At 43.5% G+C, this 16,717-nt stretch overlaps 1 protein-coding gene across 6 annotated transcripts in view; it reads right to left on the bottom strand.

Annotated features, from left to right (window-relative positions):
- Positions 1-16,717, bottom strand: part of unc80 (unc-80 homolog, NALCN channel complex subunit) — a 345,386-nt gene that overhangs the window by 272,704 nt on the left and 55,965 nt on the right. For all 6 annotated transcript variants that reach the window (XM_033023608.1, XM_033023610.1, XM_033023609.1 and 3 more), the window contains exon 7: positions 10,684-10,814. In XM_033023608.1, the coding sequence (XP_032879499.1) occupies positions 10,684-10,814 (131 nt within the window). The remainder of the gene's footprint in view (positions 1-10,683; positions 10,815-16,717) is intronic.

The following is a 16,717-nucleotide window of genomic DNA, read 5'->3' as shown; positions in this document are numbered from 1 at the left end:
TCCAATAGTCTGCTATCCGACTATTCAAAACTCCTAATGGTTTGGCATCTGGCTTATCAGTTAATATTTGCTGTGCTCTCATCTAACTCACTTAGGGCCCTGGTACCTGCATCCATTGCAACTTGCTGGAGCCCTGGTTCCCGTGCTCCATCACAGCTAGCAAGTCCCACTTCTTGTACTCTCCTTAATCTGACCAGGGTTCCATATCCCATTCCCCCTTTAAACTTACCTGGTTTATTGGGAAATGTATTATAATATTTTGAAACATTTTTTAAAAAGACACTTAAAATGTCGTAGATTTTAGTAAGGATTAATAATGATAATTAATAATTAAGATAGAAAAGTAAACCGTACTGGTGCTACCAAAGTCCTACAAATGGCAGATAATAGGAAATGTATTATATCCTGCTGAAACTTCAACTGTCCTCATAAATATCCTCACAAAGAAAAAAGGTAGAAATGCACACAGGATGAGAATAGATGGAATTGTAAAACAAATACGGAATTGGATGGGAGCAGAAAATTAAAAAAAAAACTTGGGCAAAATATAATGCTGGAGGAACACAGTGGGTCAGGCAGCATCTGCAGAGGGAATAATTCAACTTTAAAAAAGTTTGGAGTGTTGGTGGCTGTATATAAAAAATACCCCCAAGATTATTTTGCTCAGGCACAAAAGAGCCATGTGGAACCAACGTAGTTATGACAATGGAGACATGAAGAAAGGACTGAATGCTTAACCTTCTGGTGTAAAATGAGGAAGGACAGCTATTGTGGCACTGCACTGCAAGTAAGAAAGAAAGTCCTTGAAAGACCAAAGATGAAATAACTGAATCACAAGGTTTAAAATTAGTCATCAAAACACGAATAACGCAAACAGGAGCAAACACGAATAATACTTGACAGGAAGAGGGCAATTTCAGCAATCTGAGACAGACTACGCTGAAGCAAACAAAGTCTAGGAATGGTAAAAATGTTAATCCCTTGAAAAGGGCGCCTTTTGTATATAATCCAAATATATTCCTATAAGTAAGGAAGAGCAATTAAGTTCAGCACTCCTGCAGAAGAAATGAGCTGGAGAGTAGGACAAAGCAGAAAATGGAGCCAGTGACAAAATACAAAAAATAATATGTAAAGATTCCCACAGCTATTTAGAAAATACCTCTTCGCACCCTGTCTCCAATAAAGCTCCTGTCTCCTTCGTATCTGTTCTCGAGATGCGGCCTTCCACTCCAGGGCATCTGAAATGTCCTCCATTTTCAGGAAACAGGGCTCCCCCCGACGCTTAATTGATGGAGCCCTCACCTATATCTTTTTCCTGCACCCGTATCTTTTTCCCACACTTCTATTCTTGTTGCCTCCTTCCAAACACAGTGATAGAGATCCCCTAGTCCTCACTTCACCCCACCAGCCTCCACATCTAGCTCATCATTCTTCGACATTTTCACCAGTTACAATATGATCCCACCTCCCACCCCACCCTTTTGTACACTCCGCAGGGACCACTCCCTTGGAACTCAAGCAAAGCACAAACATTACTCAGTTTAAGAAGAAGTGCAAAATAATTATTTTCCAGGTATAAGAATGACGAAGGGCTATGATGACGGTTAAGTTTTAGTTCATTGACAGTGTGATATTCGCGTTGTACATATAATTTGGATAATTGTTTATAAACTGTATATGTGTATGTTTGTGTGCAGATGCGTGCATATATCCGTGAATTGTCAAGAAGCTTGTGTGGTCCTGAGATCCTGAGAGCGATGCCGTCTGGAGCTATGCTTCTGGTAGGGCTTCCCATGGGGGTAAGGTCGAGGGGGAGGTCCTTGACAAAGAGCAATCCACCCAAGACCTCAATGGTGAAACAGGCGGAGGACAATGGCTGAATTTAGTGGAGCGTCACAACGGCTGGGAAGGCGGATGAAGGCTGCAGCAGAAGGCGGATGAAGGCTTCTTGGACTCCATGCCACTGGATCCTTACTCAGATCTGTCAAGAACCGTGTGGTGGCTGTCTGTGCACCAGTCTCCCCATGTTAAACAAAGTCACGCACAGGCATCCTCCATATAGGGAATCCACCCTTACACACCGGAAATATTGTATGCTCAATAGTATATTATAGTACATTCTCTCCTGATATCTTGCTATCTATGGGTGGAAGAATAGTAAGATTAAACGAGGACTTACCAGTTTGAAGTTTGATCTGTATTTTATGAGGAGTTACGATGAGGAATTACGTGAGGAACCCCGCCACGACGCATGCGTGTCATTCTTCAAAGCAGCGGTGAAATCACAGATAACTGTAATGACTAAACATAGTAAGATTAGAGAAGAGATACCAGTTAAGTATATGATCAAGGGTGGGAGCGGAGGGCACGTAATCCCTCATCGTAACTCCTCATAAAATACAGATCAAACTTCAAACTGGTAAATTCTCGTTTAATCTTACTATTTAACTTCGGAGTCACGTGAGTGACTACGTGAAGATTTTAAAGCTCTGTGATTTCATGCCGTGGAAACGAGTCCATGCATCACGTCTGCCTTGATGACTGTAGGAGGGATTGTGTTAACATAATTTGGACATGAATTCGACATTGAAATCATAAAATTTATTAACACAAATTTATAACCACTTTTTATGGGTTTAAATTAATTTACAGAACTTAAATTTGTTTCTGCAAACGTTCCAGGTTTTCATTACTGGTTTATTGTAAAATAATTGGAATGTTTTTTTCTCCGGACCATCCTGCTGCCTTGAGGATTTGGTCCATTGGTACATCCAACTGTATCGCTGCCGATGTAGCTGCAGCCCTGGTGGAATGAGATTTAAAAAATATTAGTATCCACCCCAGCCTGTGTTAGCACCTGTTTCAGCCATCTTGAGATGGTCTGGACCGTCATTTTTTTGTGTGGTTGCTAGTGGCTGACCAAAAAGTGCCTTCTCATTGCCTCTTAGGATTTTCGTTTTCTCCATGTATAACGACAGATGTCTTACTATACACAGACGGTCATCTGTTGGGTATGACCTAAATTGTATATTGAGGCCTGCTGATCCCTGTCTGTTCTGCTTACTAACTCATAGATATGAAACGTAATATTTTCTGTTGAGGAAGTCATGTTGTCCAGTCTTAGTTTATGCAGTGACTGTACCCTCTGTGCTGTGACCAATGCCATTAGCATGACTGTCAGTCTGTGTAGGGACAGAGCTATTGCTGGAGACCAATTCCTGAGCATCTTCAGGATAATACTTACATCCCATATTTGGGAGTACCTGGTTCTTGGGGGATTAGTATTAAAAATTCCCCTCATAAGTTTTGTTACCAGTGGGTGAGTCCCAACAGAGTAACGCTCTGTCCCCTGCCATAGGTAAGTCGATAGGGCACTTCTGGCACAGTAGATGGCACCGTAACTGAGCCCCTCATCATAGTGGAGGCCTGCCAGATATTCCAGAACAGACGGGATGTTCATGTCTCTGTAGGTGATGTTGTTTTTATGGCAGTGCATCGCCCACTTCCTGATATAGACCAGATACTGTTTTTTGGTTGACTGTCTTTGGGCTGCCGAGATCATGTTCACTGTTCGGTCCATCAGTCCCAGTTGTAGTAGAGGTGTTTTTAAAACTCTACAAATTAATAAGTTCAAATGTTTATGGCATGGGTGGCTATCCCTTGTTACGGGATGTAGCAATAAATCTGGTCTATGTGGGATGGTGATACATGGTTCTAATACCATGTTTAATACCACTGGGAACCATGGTTGAGTAGGCCAATCGGGTACTACCAATACCAGACGCAGTCTTGTTGTATTTTCCTTAATACCCGACTGATGAGGCAGGAAGGAGGGAATGCGTAAATAAACAATCCCCCCCCCCCCCAATGCAGCGAAAATGCATCCGTCGCCGCTGCCTCAGGGTCTGGTTCCCACGATACATAATTTGATAACTGGTGATTAAGCCTGGATGCGAATAGATCGATATCTGGTGTTCCATATCGTGCTGTAATATCAGCAAATACTTTTTTATTCAACATCCATTCGGTGTTTTCATTAAATTTGCGTGACCTGATGTCTGCCACTAAATTTAGTTTACCTGGTAGGTAAGTAGCTGATATCCAAATATCTTTCTGGATACACCATTGCCAAATTGTATTAGCCAGATTGTCACATGATGTCGATTTGTTTCCACCCATGTGGTTAATGTATGCTACCACGGTGGTAGTGTCTATCTGTAGTCTAACATGCTGGTGATATGATCCAGTACAATATGACTTTAGGCCATGGAATGCACCCAACATTTCCAGGTAGTTTATGCCCAGTGTGAGTAATAATGATGCCTCCTGTGCAGTCCATCTACCTCCACAGCTGGTGATAGTATTGGTGGCTCCCCACCCAAGTGCATTGGCATCAGTTTGTAGTACCATGGAAGGGTTACTGACAATGATTGGATTGGAACAAAGCCAGATGTTATCTATCCACCATTTTATTCAATTTTAGCTTGATTGGTAGTTTCATAGGTCTGTCAAGTGACCTGCATTAATTTAGAGTGCTTGTATTTTTGCTCTCTGTAGGTTTTGGTAATGTAGAGGTCTAAATTGTGTGGCTGGAAAGGCAGCCACCATTTGCCAATTGCTTTTGCTACCAATCTGGTGGATGGTTTGCTGATGTCAATGAGGTTATGGAAGCCTCTATTAAATCTCTAGCCTTTCCCTTAGGCAGAGTCACCGACATGTGAACTGAGTCAATGGTGAAACCCCCAAATAGTCCATAGTAGTGGAAGGCGTTAGTTTAGATTTAACTGGATGGATAATAAACCCCAGTTTTTCAAATAACTGTTTTGTGGCTGTTACAGTTTGTTTGGCCAATTCCAAAGTTTTGCCCACAATGAGTATGTCATCTAAATATGCCATGACCATGTTTACGTTTCCGTAGAAACGCTAGGGCTGGTTTCAAAATTTTTGTGAACAGCCTGGGGCTGATGACCCATTTGGCAGTGCTTTATACTGCCAGAGTTGCCCATCCAGTTGAATTTTAAGTAACATCTGTGGTCACCTCGTATAGGCACTGAATAGTAAGCATCTTTTAAATCGATGCTGGCCATGAAGTAACCTTTGGAAATTAATTGTTTAGCAGTAACAAAGGTATCCATTTTGTCAGATCTATGGTGATGCGACAACCACCATCTTTTTTGTTTTTGATAAATATATTGGACACGAATTCTAATGGTTCGTGTTGAGTTTTCTCAATTACACCTTTTATGTAAAGCCGCTCCAGTTCAGCTTGCGCTTTTGAATTTTCTTTATCAGAAGGCACGAACATTCGGTTCGGTATATGTTGAACTGGAGGGCTGTACTTGTGTATAAACTCTATTGTATATCCCTGGATACTGCTTAAGATGTAAGTATCGGTTGTTAACATGCTCCATGCATTCAGAAAAGAGTGTAGTCTCCCCCCAACCTCCATGCTCCCTGTATTTTGTAGGGAACCAGACCCACCTACCTCCATAGTTACCAGTGGCAGGTTTACTTCTTTTTGTAGGTTCTTCGCTGCTGTTGGTGCGCTGGGGTCTGGATTTTCGGTTTGGTTGGCGTTGGGGGTCCCCACATCTTCCAAGAAGGCCGGCCTGGGTCATGGCCTAAAAAAACTCATGTTTTGAATACCGGGCCTTCGAGCTTTCACCAGTTCTGCTGGTGGGTGCGTAGGGGTGCTGTCTTTGGCTGTAGTGTTTGTTCCATTTTATTAGTCCAGTAGGTTCTCTAGTTCCTGCACCCCTTGCACACTTGTCTTTCCTTCTGCGGACCCCTCTTCCAGGTCAGCCCAGAACTGACCCGCAGTGCTTCCCTCTGTTGAGGTAGAAGCACTGTGCAGCCCTTCAAGACGTACTGCTGTGGGTTTATCATAGGGCCCACAGTGACCCGACTCCATCTCCCGGAGTCTGTCACATTGGAGCAAATGCTCCACACACCGCTCCATCCGGCTCCAGCGCTCTCGGTCGCTGGCCGCCCGCGGATCTTCAAAGTCGGACTCCTCTGAGTCCACGACCTTGTTTGTTTTTGTGTCTAGCCTTTCCGCCCGGCTGCGTGGATCTGGCCGGTGCGGAGGCGACATCGGGCACAGCTGATCCCACTATCGGTGATCCGAGTGCCGCTGGCTGCTGCTGGCTGCCCGCTGCTCTGCGGTCCTCCCTCACCAGCTTTGTCCTTACTGCCCTGCCGTGGAGTGGATCTGGCCGGTGCGGAGGCGACATCGGGCACAACTGATCCCATCTAGCCCACCAGCTTTGTCGCAGCCCGTTGGTTTCTCCACCTGTAATTAGCGTGGTAAAAACACAAAAAAGACCGCAGCTCTTACCTGCAGGTCCAGGTTAATCTTGTCACTACGGGGGAACGTCGTTCCACCCCGTCTCCTGCCGTTTACGACTTGTCCAAAAAGTCGAAGGCCCCATTTGAATAGTCTCCCCCCTGGCCGTAGTGTTCTGGCCGGCGCGGGACCAAAAGTCGGCACAGCTGATCCCTTACGGGACTTGTGCCTTCAGCTGCTGCTGGCTCCCGCAACTTCGCGGTCCTCCCCAGCCAGCTTTACTCGCAGCACTTGTGGACACTATTTTGTCCAGCTTCCCCCCGTGTAAAAACAGTGCGGGGACAAAAACTACCGCAGAGTAAATCACTTACCTGCAGGTCGCGGTTTCAAACTTACCGCTGCGGGGGACGCTCTACCCTGCCTGTCGTTTCGCAAGCGTGAAAGCGATATGACACGCATGCGTCGTGGCGGGGTTCTTCACGTAGTCACTCACGTGACACCGAAGTAAAATTTGTGATGTTTATGATAAGTTATTCAATGAGTTGTGTATAGGTTTATTGTTCATTTCATTTTATTGTAATTTTGCTTTGTTTTTAACTTTTTTTGTTTTACATGTTTGAAATATACTACTTCTACTAGTTGTTTGTTCATCCCTATCAACCACCCATTCCCCTTCCCAAGACCTTTCTCCTGAAACAATATGAAGTGTTACACCTATCAACCCACCCCCTCCCTCACCACCATCCAGGGGCGAAGCAATCCTTAAAGGTGAGGCTGAGATTCACATGCACTGCCTTCGATCCTATCAATTACATTTGGTGCTCTTGATGTGGCCTCTTACATCAGTAAGACCAAGTGCAGACTGGGCAACCATTTTGCTAGCATCTGCACTCTGTCTATCATGGCCACCTGGAGCTCCTATTTTTAATTTCCCTTCCCATACCTACACAGACCTGTCTGTCTTCAGCCTTCCTCACTACAAGGTGAGGCCAAATATAAACTAGAGGAACAGCACCTTATATTTAACCCGTGAAGTCTACAAACCAGCAGCATAGACACAGTGTGATGGGAAGAGGTCAGGCAACATCTCTGCGGAAAAGTTTTGGGTTGAGACCCTTCTACAGACTGAGAGTCAGGGGAAATGGAAACGAGAGATATAGGACAAATGAATGGAAGATATGCCAAAAGCAACGATGATTGAGGAAAGGTGGAGCCCACAATGGTCTATTGTTGCCTGAGTTACTCCAGCTTTTTGTGTCTGGCTTCGGCATGAACACTGAACTCTCCAATTTCAGGAAACCTACTCACTCTGTACCTTTCTCGCTTTTTGATGTACACGGGTCTTCTCACTCACACCTTTCTTTCCAAAGCTTTCTCCTCCAGTTCCCTTTCTTTCCCCTCCCCAACTCACTCCATCTGCCCATTGGCCTTCTATCCTTGAGCAAATTGCAAAGTGCTAGAGGAACTCGGCGAGTCAGGCAGCAACTGTGAAAGCAATGGAGACATTTTGGAACTTATCTTTAGTTTGAATTACTCAGTCTTCAGGGTAACTCCAGCACTTTGATGTTTGCTCACGATGACAGCATCTGCAGTTACTTGTGCCTCCAGCTTCGTGCCTTTGTCAATATTTCACCCCTCCTGCCCACCTTGCTCCATGCAATCCCTCTTCACTTAGATCCACCTATTGTTTGCAAGCTCTTGCCCCAACCCTCCTCCTTTTACTGGCTTTCACCCCTATGCTCTCTCACTCCAGATGAAGTGTTCAGACTTGAAACATTGACTGTCTATTTTCCCCCACAGATGATGTTTGACCTGCTCTGTTCCTCCAGATGATGTTTTTTTTTGCTCTCTGAATATACAAATTACAGAGAAGATGCAAATAAGTAAATTGGGAATGAGACAAGATGAGAATAGGGTTAATAAATCATAATTGATAGGAGTAGAATTAGGACATTCAGCTAAACAAGTCTACTCCGCCATTTAATCATGGCTGATCCATCTCTCCATCCGAACCCCATTCTCCTGCCCATAACCTCTGACCCTGTACTAATCAAGAATCTTTCTATCTCTGCCTTAAAAATATACACTGACTTGGCCACCACAGCCTTCTGTGGCAAAGAATCCTACAGATTCACCACCCACTGACTACCGAAATTCCTCCTCATCTTCTTCCTAAGAGAACAACCTTTAATTCTGAGGCTATGACATCTAGTCCTAGACTATCCCACTGGTGGAAACATCCTCTCCACATTCAGCCTATCCAAGCCTTTCACTATTATGTATGTTTCAATGAGGTCCCCCCTCATTCTTCTAAACTCCAGCGAGTACAGGCCCGGTGACGACAAATGCTCGTCATAAGTTAGCCTACTCATTAATATAAAGGAGAATGTACAGTTTTTTTCCATATTAAAGGGTGTTAGTTTTAGTTTTAGAGATACAGCAGGGAAAAACGGCCCTTCGGCCCACCGGGTCCGCGCCGACCAGCGATCCCTGTACTTTAACACAATCCTACACCCACTAGGGACAATTTATTTTTACATTTACCAAGCCAATTAACCCATAAACCTGTACGTCTTTGGAATTTGGGAGGAAACCAAAGATCTCGGAGAAAACCCACGCAGGTCACAGAGAGAATGTACAAGCTCCGTACAGACAGCACCCGTAATCGGGATCGAACCCGGGTCTCCGATGCTGCATTCGCTGTAAGGCAGCAACTCTACCACTGCGCCACCGTGACAGCTCAGTTAGAGGAACACTGCGATTGATCCAGCATAAAAACTGGGACCTACTGGTAAAGGTAAATACTTAACTGACTAAATGAGTTTCCACGTTAATATTTGCCAAGATTAACTACAATAAAAGCAGATATCGATGAGATTAAAATACTTGGATATTATTGATAAGAGGAAATACATTTTTACTGAAAAATCAATAAAGGTAGTATCTTTAGTTCTGCCAGATATTAAAGCAAGGGTTGTTGCTATTGTCTATTATGGGGCAAAAATCCTTTATTGTATATTAATTCCTCTATCTTTGATTTATATTATCATTGTCATAAAATATTTTATTTTACTTTAGTTCACTAATTAAAATGAATTGGTTACACATCAGAGCCTTACAATTTTCTGCAATAGCTGTCAAGATAAATGATTACTGCCAAAGCTGTAAGGATGCTTTTACAATTAAATTCCAGCTCCTTATTGCCACAATAGCTAAAGATTAGATTGAACGCAATTTAGAAACCATGGCAACTAGAAAACTGCAATGAGAAAAACACCTTTTGCTTGCAGTTACTGATCCTTTACAGATAACATTATTAAATCCATATAATTATTCCCCGGTTATTATGATTAATATAGTTATCATTTGCAGTTACCATTTTCTCCAGGTTTGTCGGTTCCTTAAATAAATAATGGAATTAATTTTTATCACTACCATCTTTATACAAGGCCAAATCATCTTGAACCGATCCACACCTGTACTTGTTGCTATCCATGTTTTTTTTTCTGTATGTGGAGCAGCAGATAAGCCTTGGTTCCCTCTGGAACTGCAGGCTATTCATCATGTGATTTAACTAATTCATTCTTATTCATAATTAAATGAGAATTACATTACACTGCAGATGGCAGTAAAATCAAAATTACCATAAAACTTGCTAGAAAATTGAATTATTACTGAATATTTTATCACGTAATTTGGAACATGGGGGAGAAATGGAGAAATTATAGAGACTACAGAGACAATTAAACCATAAGGAATCCTATTCTCAGTGCCAGCTAAATATTGTAATTCTGATGATAATATTAAAGGTAACCCTGTATTTTTGGCACTTGTTTTACAAAGTTAAATTGGAGGGTGTAGGGGATTGGGCAGATTACTAATAAGGGGGAAGCCTTTGCACACTCAAATGATCCTACTCCTATTGGGTAGAGTAATTGAGGCCTGTAATTCTTTCATGATGTGGTCCAACCAGGTCTGGTAATGGATGACAAAACAATTTGTGTGCTAAATGTACTTAAGTCTGCTTGGATTTCAGGGAACAATGAGTATACTCAGTTAACTTGTGCTAGGACACATTCCTGTGGCACAAATTTGCATGTCGATACCTGGAACAATTTTACAGAAGCCAATTAACCAACAAACCCACAATTCTTTGGGATGTGGGAGGATTGTGGGTTGAAACTGAAGCACCCAGAAGAAACCCACACAGTCACAGGGAGAACATGCAAACTCCACACAGACAGCACCAATTGAAACTGGGTCTCTGGCGCTATGAGGCAGCAGCTCTGCCAGCTGCGCCACTATTGAAAATAATACCAAATTGAATGCCAAGCAGTATATACAAACTGTAAGAGAAAACAATTATTTATTGACATTCAAAAGAGCAACAGCCATACCTGGAATTAGAGGTTCCTTTATCCTGGGATGCACCGGCTGCTTCAGGTGAATTTTTCAGATGAGAGCTCTGCGTTCTGATTTCTGACGCTATAGAATCCGGCTGTGCAGTTTCACAAACCATCTGAAATCCCTTTAAACCATTGGAATGAATTAATTAACTTTTAGTTGATTAAATTGACAGCACAATTAAAAGCATTGAAATTGTACAACATCTATATTTCCAAGATCTATTAGTGCAGCCAAAATAATAATTCACACATATTGTTCAGGCCATTTAAAGGGCTGCTGAAGGTGAAAGATAAAATGTATTTTCATTTTCATACTAATAAGCAAAAAGACTCCAATGTACTGCTCATACTTGCCAAAATATAGATATACAGATTCACCAATTTCCCAGCACCCTTGGTTTGCCACATTATCCCTTTTGCCTGATCAACAAAGGTTACACAATCATGATACTGCATTACACCTCTGACCCCTCCGATGTTTCTAAAGCACCATGGACTGCTATAATCTTAAATAAAACAAATGTTAGATATAAATTAAATTTACAGCAAATCTTACATTTCTTGGGCACCAGTAAACGGGTTGCCCTTGGAAGTTGTGATGAGGGTCAGATCGGCGGCTGCCCATGGGGCCGAAACGCTGCTTTCCTGACATGCCTAATGGGTTGACCCCCACCAATCCGAGATTTGCTGAATCTGCGGTAGAGTGTGCACCCACCAGATGCCTCCGAGAGAAGTTAAACGTACTGCAACGATCTGCCTAGGCCGCCGAGGGACCGAGATACCAACCCGCAAAGTCGGCCTCAGATGTCGGTTATTGGAACAGATCTGCCATGTCCAGCCTGGCCAGAGGGGGGGAAATTCGACAGCCGATTGGAAGTCTGGACGCAGAAGTCCCAATGAGGTTGAGATCGGACACCTCATCGGGGGGGGGCGGAATTTCCATTGCACTCGTAATTTTGTCCGGATTAAAGATGGTGCCATATGATCAGTTGCCAGAAATGGTGGTGGGCCTGTATATTGAATTCTTCAACTAAGTTGTTGTGAAGGGGTTAAATTGAAAGCTGTTTGAGAACACATTTAGTAAACTGCCTCTTTTTCTTCTACAAAGAAATCTATGCAAAACTATTTCTGATAAAATACGTATTTTGAGGATTCATTTTGTTTCTTGTCCCAAAGAAATTATGTAGAGTGCTGGCCTCCACACCATATTCAATATTCTCTCATGTGGCAATACCATTTAAAAAACAACCAATATAAAAAATGATAGAAGTACTTCGCAGTTCAAGTAGCATTTGGGGGCAGAGAAACAACATCAACGTTTTAGATCAAGGACCATCATTGGAACTGGTTGCAATAGCAGAGCAGGGAAAGGTTGGAGAACGCAGACCAATGCTGGCTAGAGTCAGTCTTTGGTCTCTTCATTGCTTCAATGAGGTCCAACCCAAGTTCAAGGAATTGCACTGTATGGTCATTTTGAAGTTCTCAGGATATAGTTTCAGGTAAACACCCTCTGGTGTCCTTTAAAATGTCCTAATCTCACCCTAAGTCTATGCCCTCTAGTTTAGACTCCTCTACACGGAGAAAAAGATTGTGATACACATCATGATTTTATATACCTCTGCAAGGTCACCTCTCGGCCTGCTATGCTTCAAGGGGAAAAAACCCCACCCTATCCAGTCTCTCCTTAAAGCTCAATCTCTCCAGTACCGATAATATTCTTGTAAATATTTTCAGAACCCTCTCCCACTTAATAACATCCTATCACAGTATGGTGGCCATAATCGCAAGCAATATTCCAAGCATTGTCTTTTCAACATCTAACATGGCATCCCAAAGCCCTGATCAATTGTATTGTATTGTATTCAAATGTATTGTCATTGTCTCAGTTAGAGACAACAAAATGAATTTCCCTTACAGGCAGTATCATAAAAATAAAATAATAAATAATAAAACATATTAAAAATAAAATAGAATTTAAAAAAAAGCACAAACACTGAAAGTCCACGACACAACATAACACAGTGGCACCAAGGTGAGGAAGGCACCATAGTCCAGCCAGCCTCCCCTCCGTTCTTCCCAGATGTTCACTCGTGGTCGAGGCCTTCCTAGCATCCGCAGTCGCCGCCCCGGGTGGCCCGATGTTCAGGCCCTCACGCCGGGCTGGTGGAACGCCGATGCCGAACCGCGACGGTGAACATCCTCCTCAGCGGCCCGGACCTCCTGATCAGCCGCCTCCCGCAGCCGGAGTCCGCAGCTCCCGAGTCCGCAGGCCGAGCCGGGCAGAGTCGCAGGACCCCGCGCTGTCCATCAGCGCCGCCCGCGTTGGGAGCCCGCAAACCGCAGCTCCATGATGTCGGTGCCGCAGGTCCAGCACTCCGGGCTCCAGACGGCGACCCCCGGTAAGGCATCGCCAGCCCCGCGATGTTACAGCGCTGTCCCGCCGCTGCTGGAGCTCTGGTCGATCCCGGCAGGAAAGGCCGCGCCAATCCAGTAGGTAGGCCGCTGGGGGGGGGGGGCGAGGACGCGACTCGAATAATAGTCGCGTCTTCACCAGGAAGCGGCTGAAGGACGGTATCCCCCGCACCGTACCCTCTTCCCCCACATAAAAACACAAAAAACCCACAAAAAAACACACTTTTACATAACTAAATAAACATAAAAACAAAAAGATACCGGGCTGTAGGTGGAGGCTGCTGGCACCAGCGCCACCGGAAGTACAACACTGTTCAACATCAATGAATGCAAGCGTACCAAATGTCTTCATCACCCTGTCACCACTTTCAAGGAACAGTATACACATACACCTAGGTCTCTCTATTATACAACACTCTGCAGGGCCCTGCCATTTACCATGTAAGTATTCTTACCACGTTCGATCCTGACCACGGGTGCTTGTCAGGGTCGTCTTAATAGCATTATAGCCCCTGGGAACATCCCCCTGGGGCCCCTACACTTCCAGTTTCCTTATGCCGAATCAAATAAGCAGTCATGCACTTGCGATGTTCTTCTCCGTTTCATGTTCTACAATAACATTCCACAATACATAGATTAGCATGGGGCCCCTATGCTCGTGGGGCCCCGGGCAGCTGCCTAGCGGGCCCATGCGTTAAGACGACCCTGGTGCTTGTATGTATGGAGTCTGTAGGTTCTCCCCATGACTTACGTGGGTTCTCTCCAGGTGCTGTCGGTTTCCTCCCACACTCCAAAGATGTACAAGTTTGTAGGTTAATTGGCATTGGTAAATTTATAAATTGTTCCTAGTGTGTGTAGGATAGTGCTAGTGTGCGGGGATCGCTGGTCGGTTCGGACTCGGTGGGAGGAAGACCCTGTTTCTACGCTGTATCTCTAAAGTAAAGTAAACTATTGCCTTAATTTAACTTAACAAAATGCAATCCCTCGCATGTCTCAGAATCAAATTTAATCTGTCAATCCTTGGTCCACTTTTCCAATTGATCTAGATCTTGTTATACTCATAGTTAAGCTTCTTCATTGTACACAATACCACCAAACTCAGTATCATGTGTAAACTCTCACAAATGATTACAGAGCTCAAACGAAGATAATGAAAGATTTAGAAAGCAGCCATTAAGGTAAGGATTAGCAAGATGCATGCGACTGCAGAGCTGTAAAGAGGGGCAGTGTGGGATATTTAAAAAGCAGTTTTATCCAGCTGAATATAAGGGAGACATGCTCAAAGCAGCCATTTTGGATAAGGTAAGGTCTTTCCAACTTTCTTCTTTAACATTAAGTCCGGATGGCAGTTAGGGCAGTGGAATGTTCCTCTTGCAGGATGTAGGAATCAGGAACACATCCTGTGTTGCTGGTGACTACATCTGTGGGAAGTCCAGCTGCAGATCCTCACCGACGGCAACCAGTGGCCGGAGCTGCAGCTGGATTCACTCAGGACCATTCGTAATGCTGAGAGCATCATAGATAGGAGTTTCTGTAAGGTGGCAATTACTAGGATGCAGGCAGCAGGGTGGCCACCAGGAAATTCCCAGGAAGCCATTGCCCTCACGAGCAAGTATACTATTTTTGATACTTTTAGAGGGGAAGTCCTTTCAAAGGTGGCCGCTGCAATAGGTAGGGAGTTAAGAAAGAGATTAAAAACCAGGAGCTCAAAATCTTTATAGCAGAAACAGTAAAGAATTACTAATGTCAAACGAATGGACACGGTGTTACTCTTCCCGGAACAATTGAATCTAATATGTTCACTAATGCCTTGTAGGGAATGAATCTGCAATCCTTAGATTTGACCTAGATCGGCAGCAGCTCTCATCTTAAATAACTCCTGAGAGTCAAGTAAGTCTAACAAATTGAATAATGATCGCTACGTTATGTTAGAGGAGAATAAAGTATAACATGCCTTCAATCACAATCATACTTTATTAGCCAAGTATGTTTTGCAACATATGGGGAATTTCATTTGCCAAGTCAGTCATAGAAATAAAAAGCCAAGAAACGCACAAAATACATTTTAACACAAACATCCACCACAGTGACTTCTCCACATTTCCCACTGTGACGGAAGGCGAAATAAAGTTTCATGTCTTCCTTTGTTGACGGGACGATCTAGACTCAAGTAGCCGGCAACGTTTGGGCCCTCTGCATCGGGCCTATCAGCTCCTACATTGAGGGGATCTCAGCTCCCCAACACTGGCGATCGGACTCCAGGTCGTGGCTGGTCGAACCTCTACGTCGTTAGAGCTCCCGACTCGGCCTCTCCCGAGGCTGCGAGCTCTCGATGGTAAAGTCTGCAGGCCACAGTTGGAGCGATCCCAGGCAAGGGATCAACTCCGATGTTAAATCCACACCCCGCGGTGGGGCTCAAAGTCAGTCCGAGGAGGCCTCCAGCTCCATCGATGTTAGGCTGCAGTCCGACCGGAGATACGATCCGGAAAACAATTACATCTCTGGAAAGGTAAGAGACTTACAAAAAGTTTTCCCCGACCCCCACATGAAACAAACCGGAGAACATTTACACAAACTTTTAAAACACACTAAAAAATGTTTTAAAAGACGAAAAAACAGACAGACTGTTGGCGGGGCTGCCAATCGTGCGGCGCCCCTGGTGGTTTCCTCGTATGTTGCAAAACATACTTGGCTAATAAAACATTATTGTGATTCAACTCAGGCATAAAATATAGACGCAGCTATATCATGCTCAGAACAAATTGACCTTAGTAGGAAAGACACAAAATACTGGAGTAACTTTACGGGTCAGGCAGCATCTTTGGAGAACATGGATAGGTTTAGGTCAGGACCCTTCTTCAGACTGACCTTAGAAAGTCCTTCTCACGAACCCCTAATGACTGGTGTATCATTTAGGACAGATATCCCATAGATTACTCATGCCTCTAAGTCACATCCCATCCCAACTTGTAAAAATATCATTGTTCGTTTATCATTGCTGGATTTAAGGATCTAAATCCCCACAGCTTGCAGGATTAACTTCCACTTGTATTGTTGCAACAATACAAAGTAGCAACTCACCACACTTTTTGAAAGCAATTAGGCATGGACAATAAATGTCAGCTTCCTCAGTGACACTTATATTTAAAAAAATGAAAGAATAAGAACAAAATAATAGAATCCTTATTTGACATTTAAATTAATACCATTTTTTTTTCATGGTATTTCAAAATAAGCACTGAAATAATAAGGTGCCAAATGCTAACATCAATGCTAAAGTTAAAAGAGGGAAAGTATTTCCACATAAGCATGTCATATTCAGACGTTAATATTGCATAGTACGAATTCAGAGAGTGAAAGGCTGGGAGGACGGAACAAGGCAGCCTATCATCAGTTTTAAGCTAGGAATTGCAGGCTATCACCAGGAAATACATTTCCCCAGAAAGGGCAATGGAAAACTAAAAGTTAATTTCAACAAATTTTACGAATAATTAGAAATTGAAAGGATTAACATATTATGTTAGATTCAGGTTCAGGTAAATACTCCTGATAATAGGGATCACTACAATGTAATTAAATGGCAATTAAAAACCTGAATGGCCTATCCTCTTAT

The sequence above is a fragment of the Amblyraja radiata genome, chromosome 7, assembly GCF_010909765.2.
Source record: "Amblyraja radiata isolate CabotCenter1 chromosome 7, sAmbRad1.1.pri, whole genome shotgun sequence".
NCBI lineage: Eukaryota > Metazoa > Chordata > Chondrichthyes > Rajiformes > Rajidae > Amblyraja > Amblyraja radiata.
The sequence above is the reverse complement of the archived record's forward strand: the minus strand, read 5'-3'. Positions and strand labels throughout refer to the sequence as shown.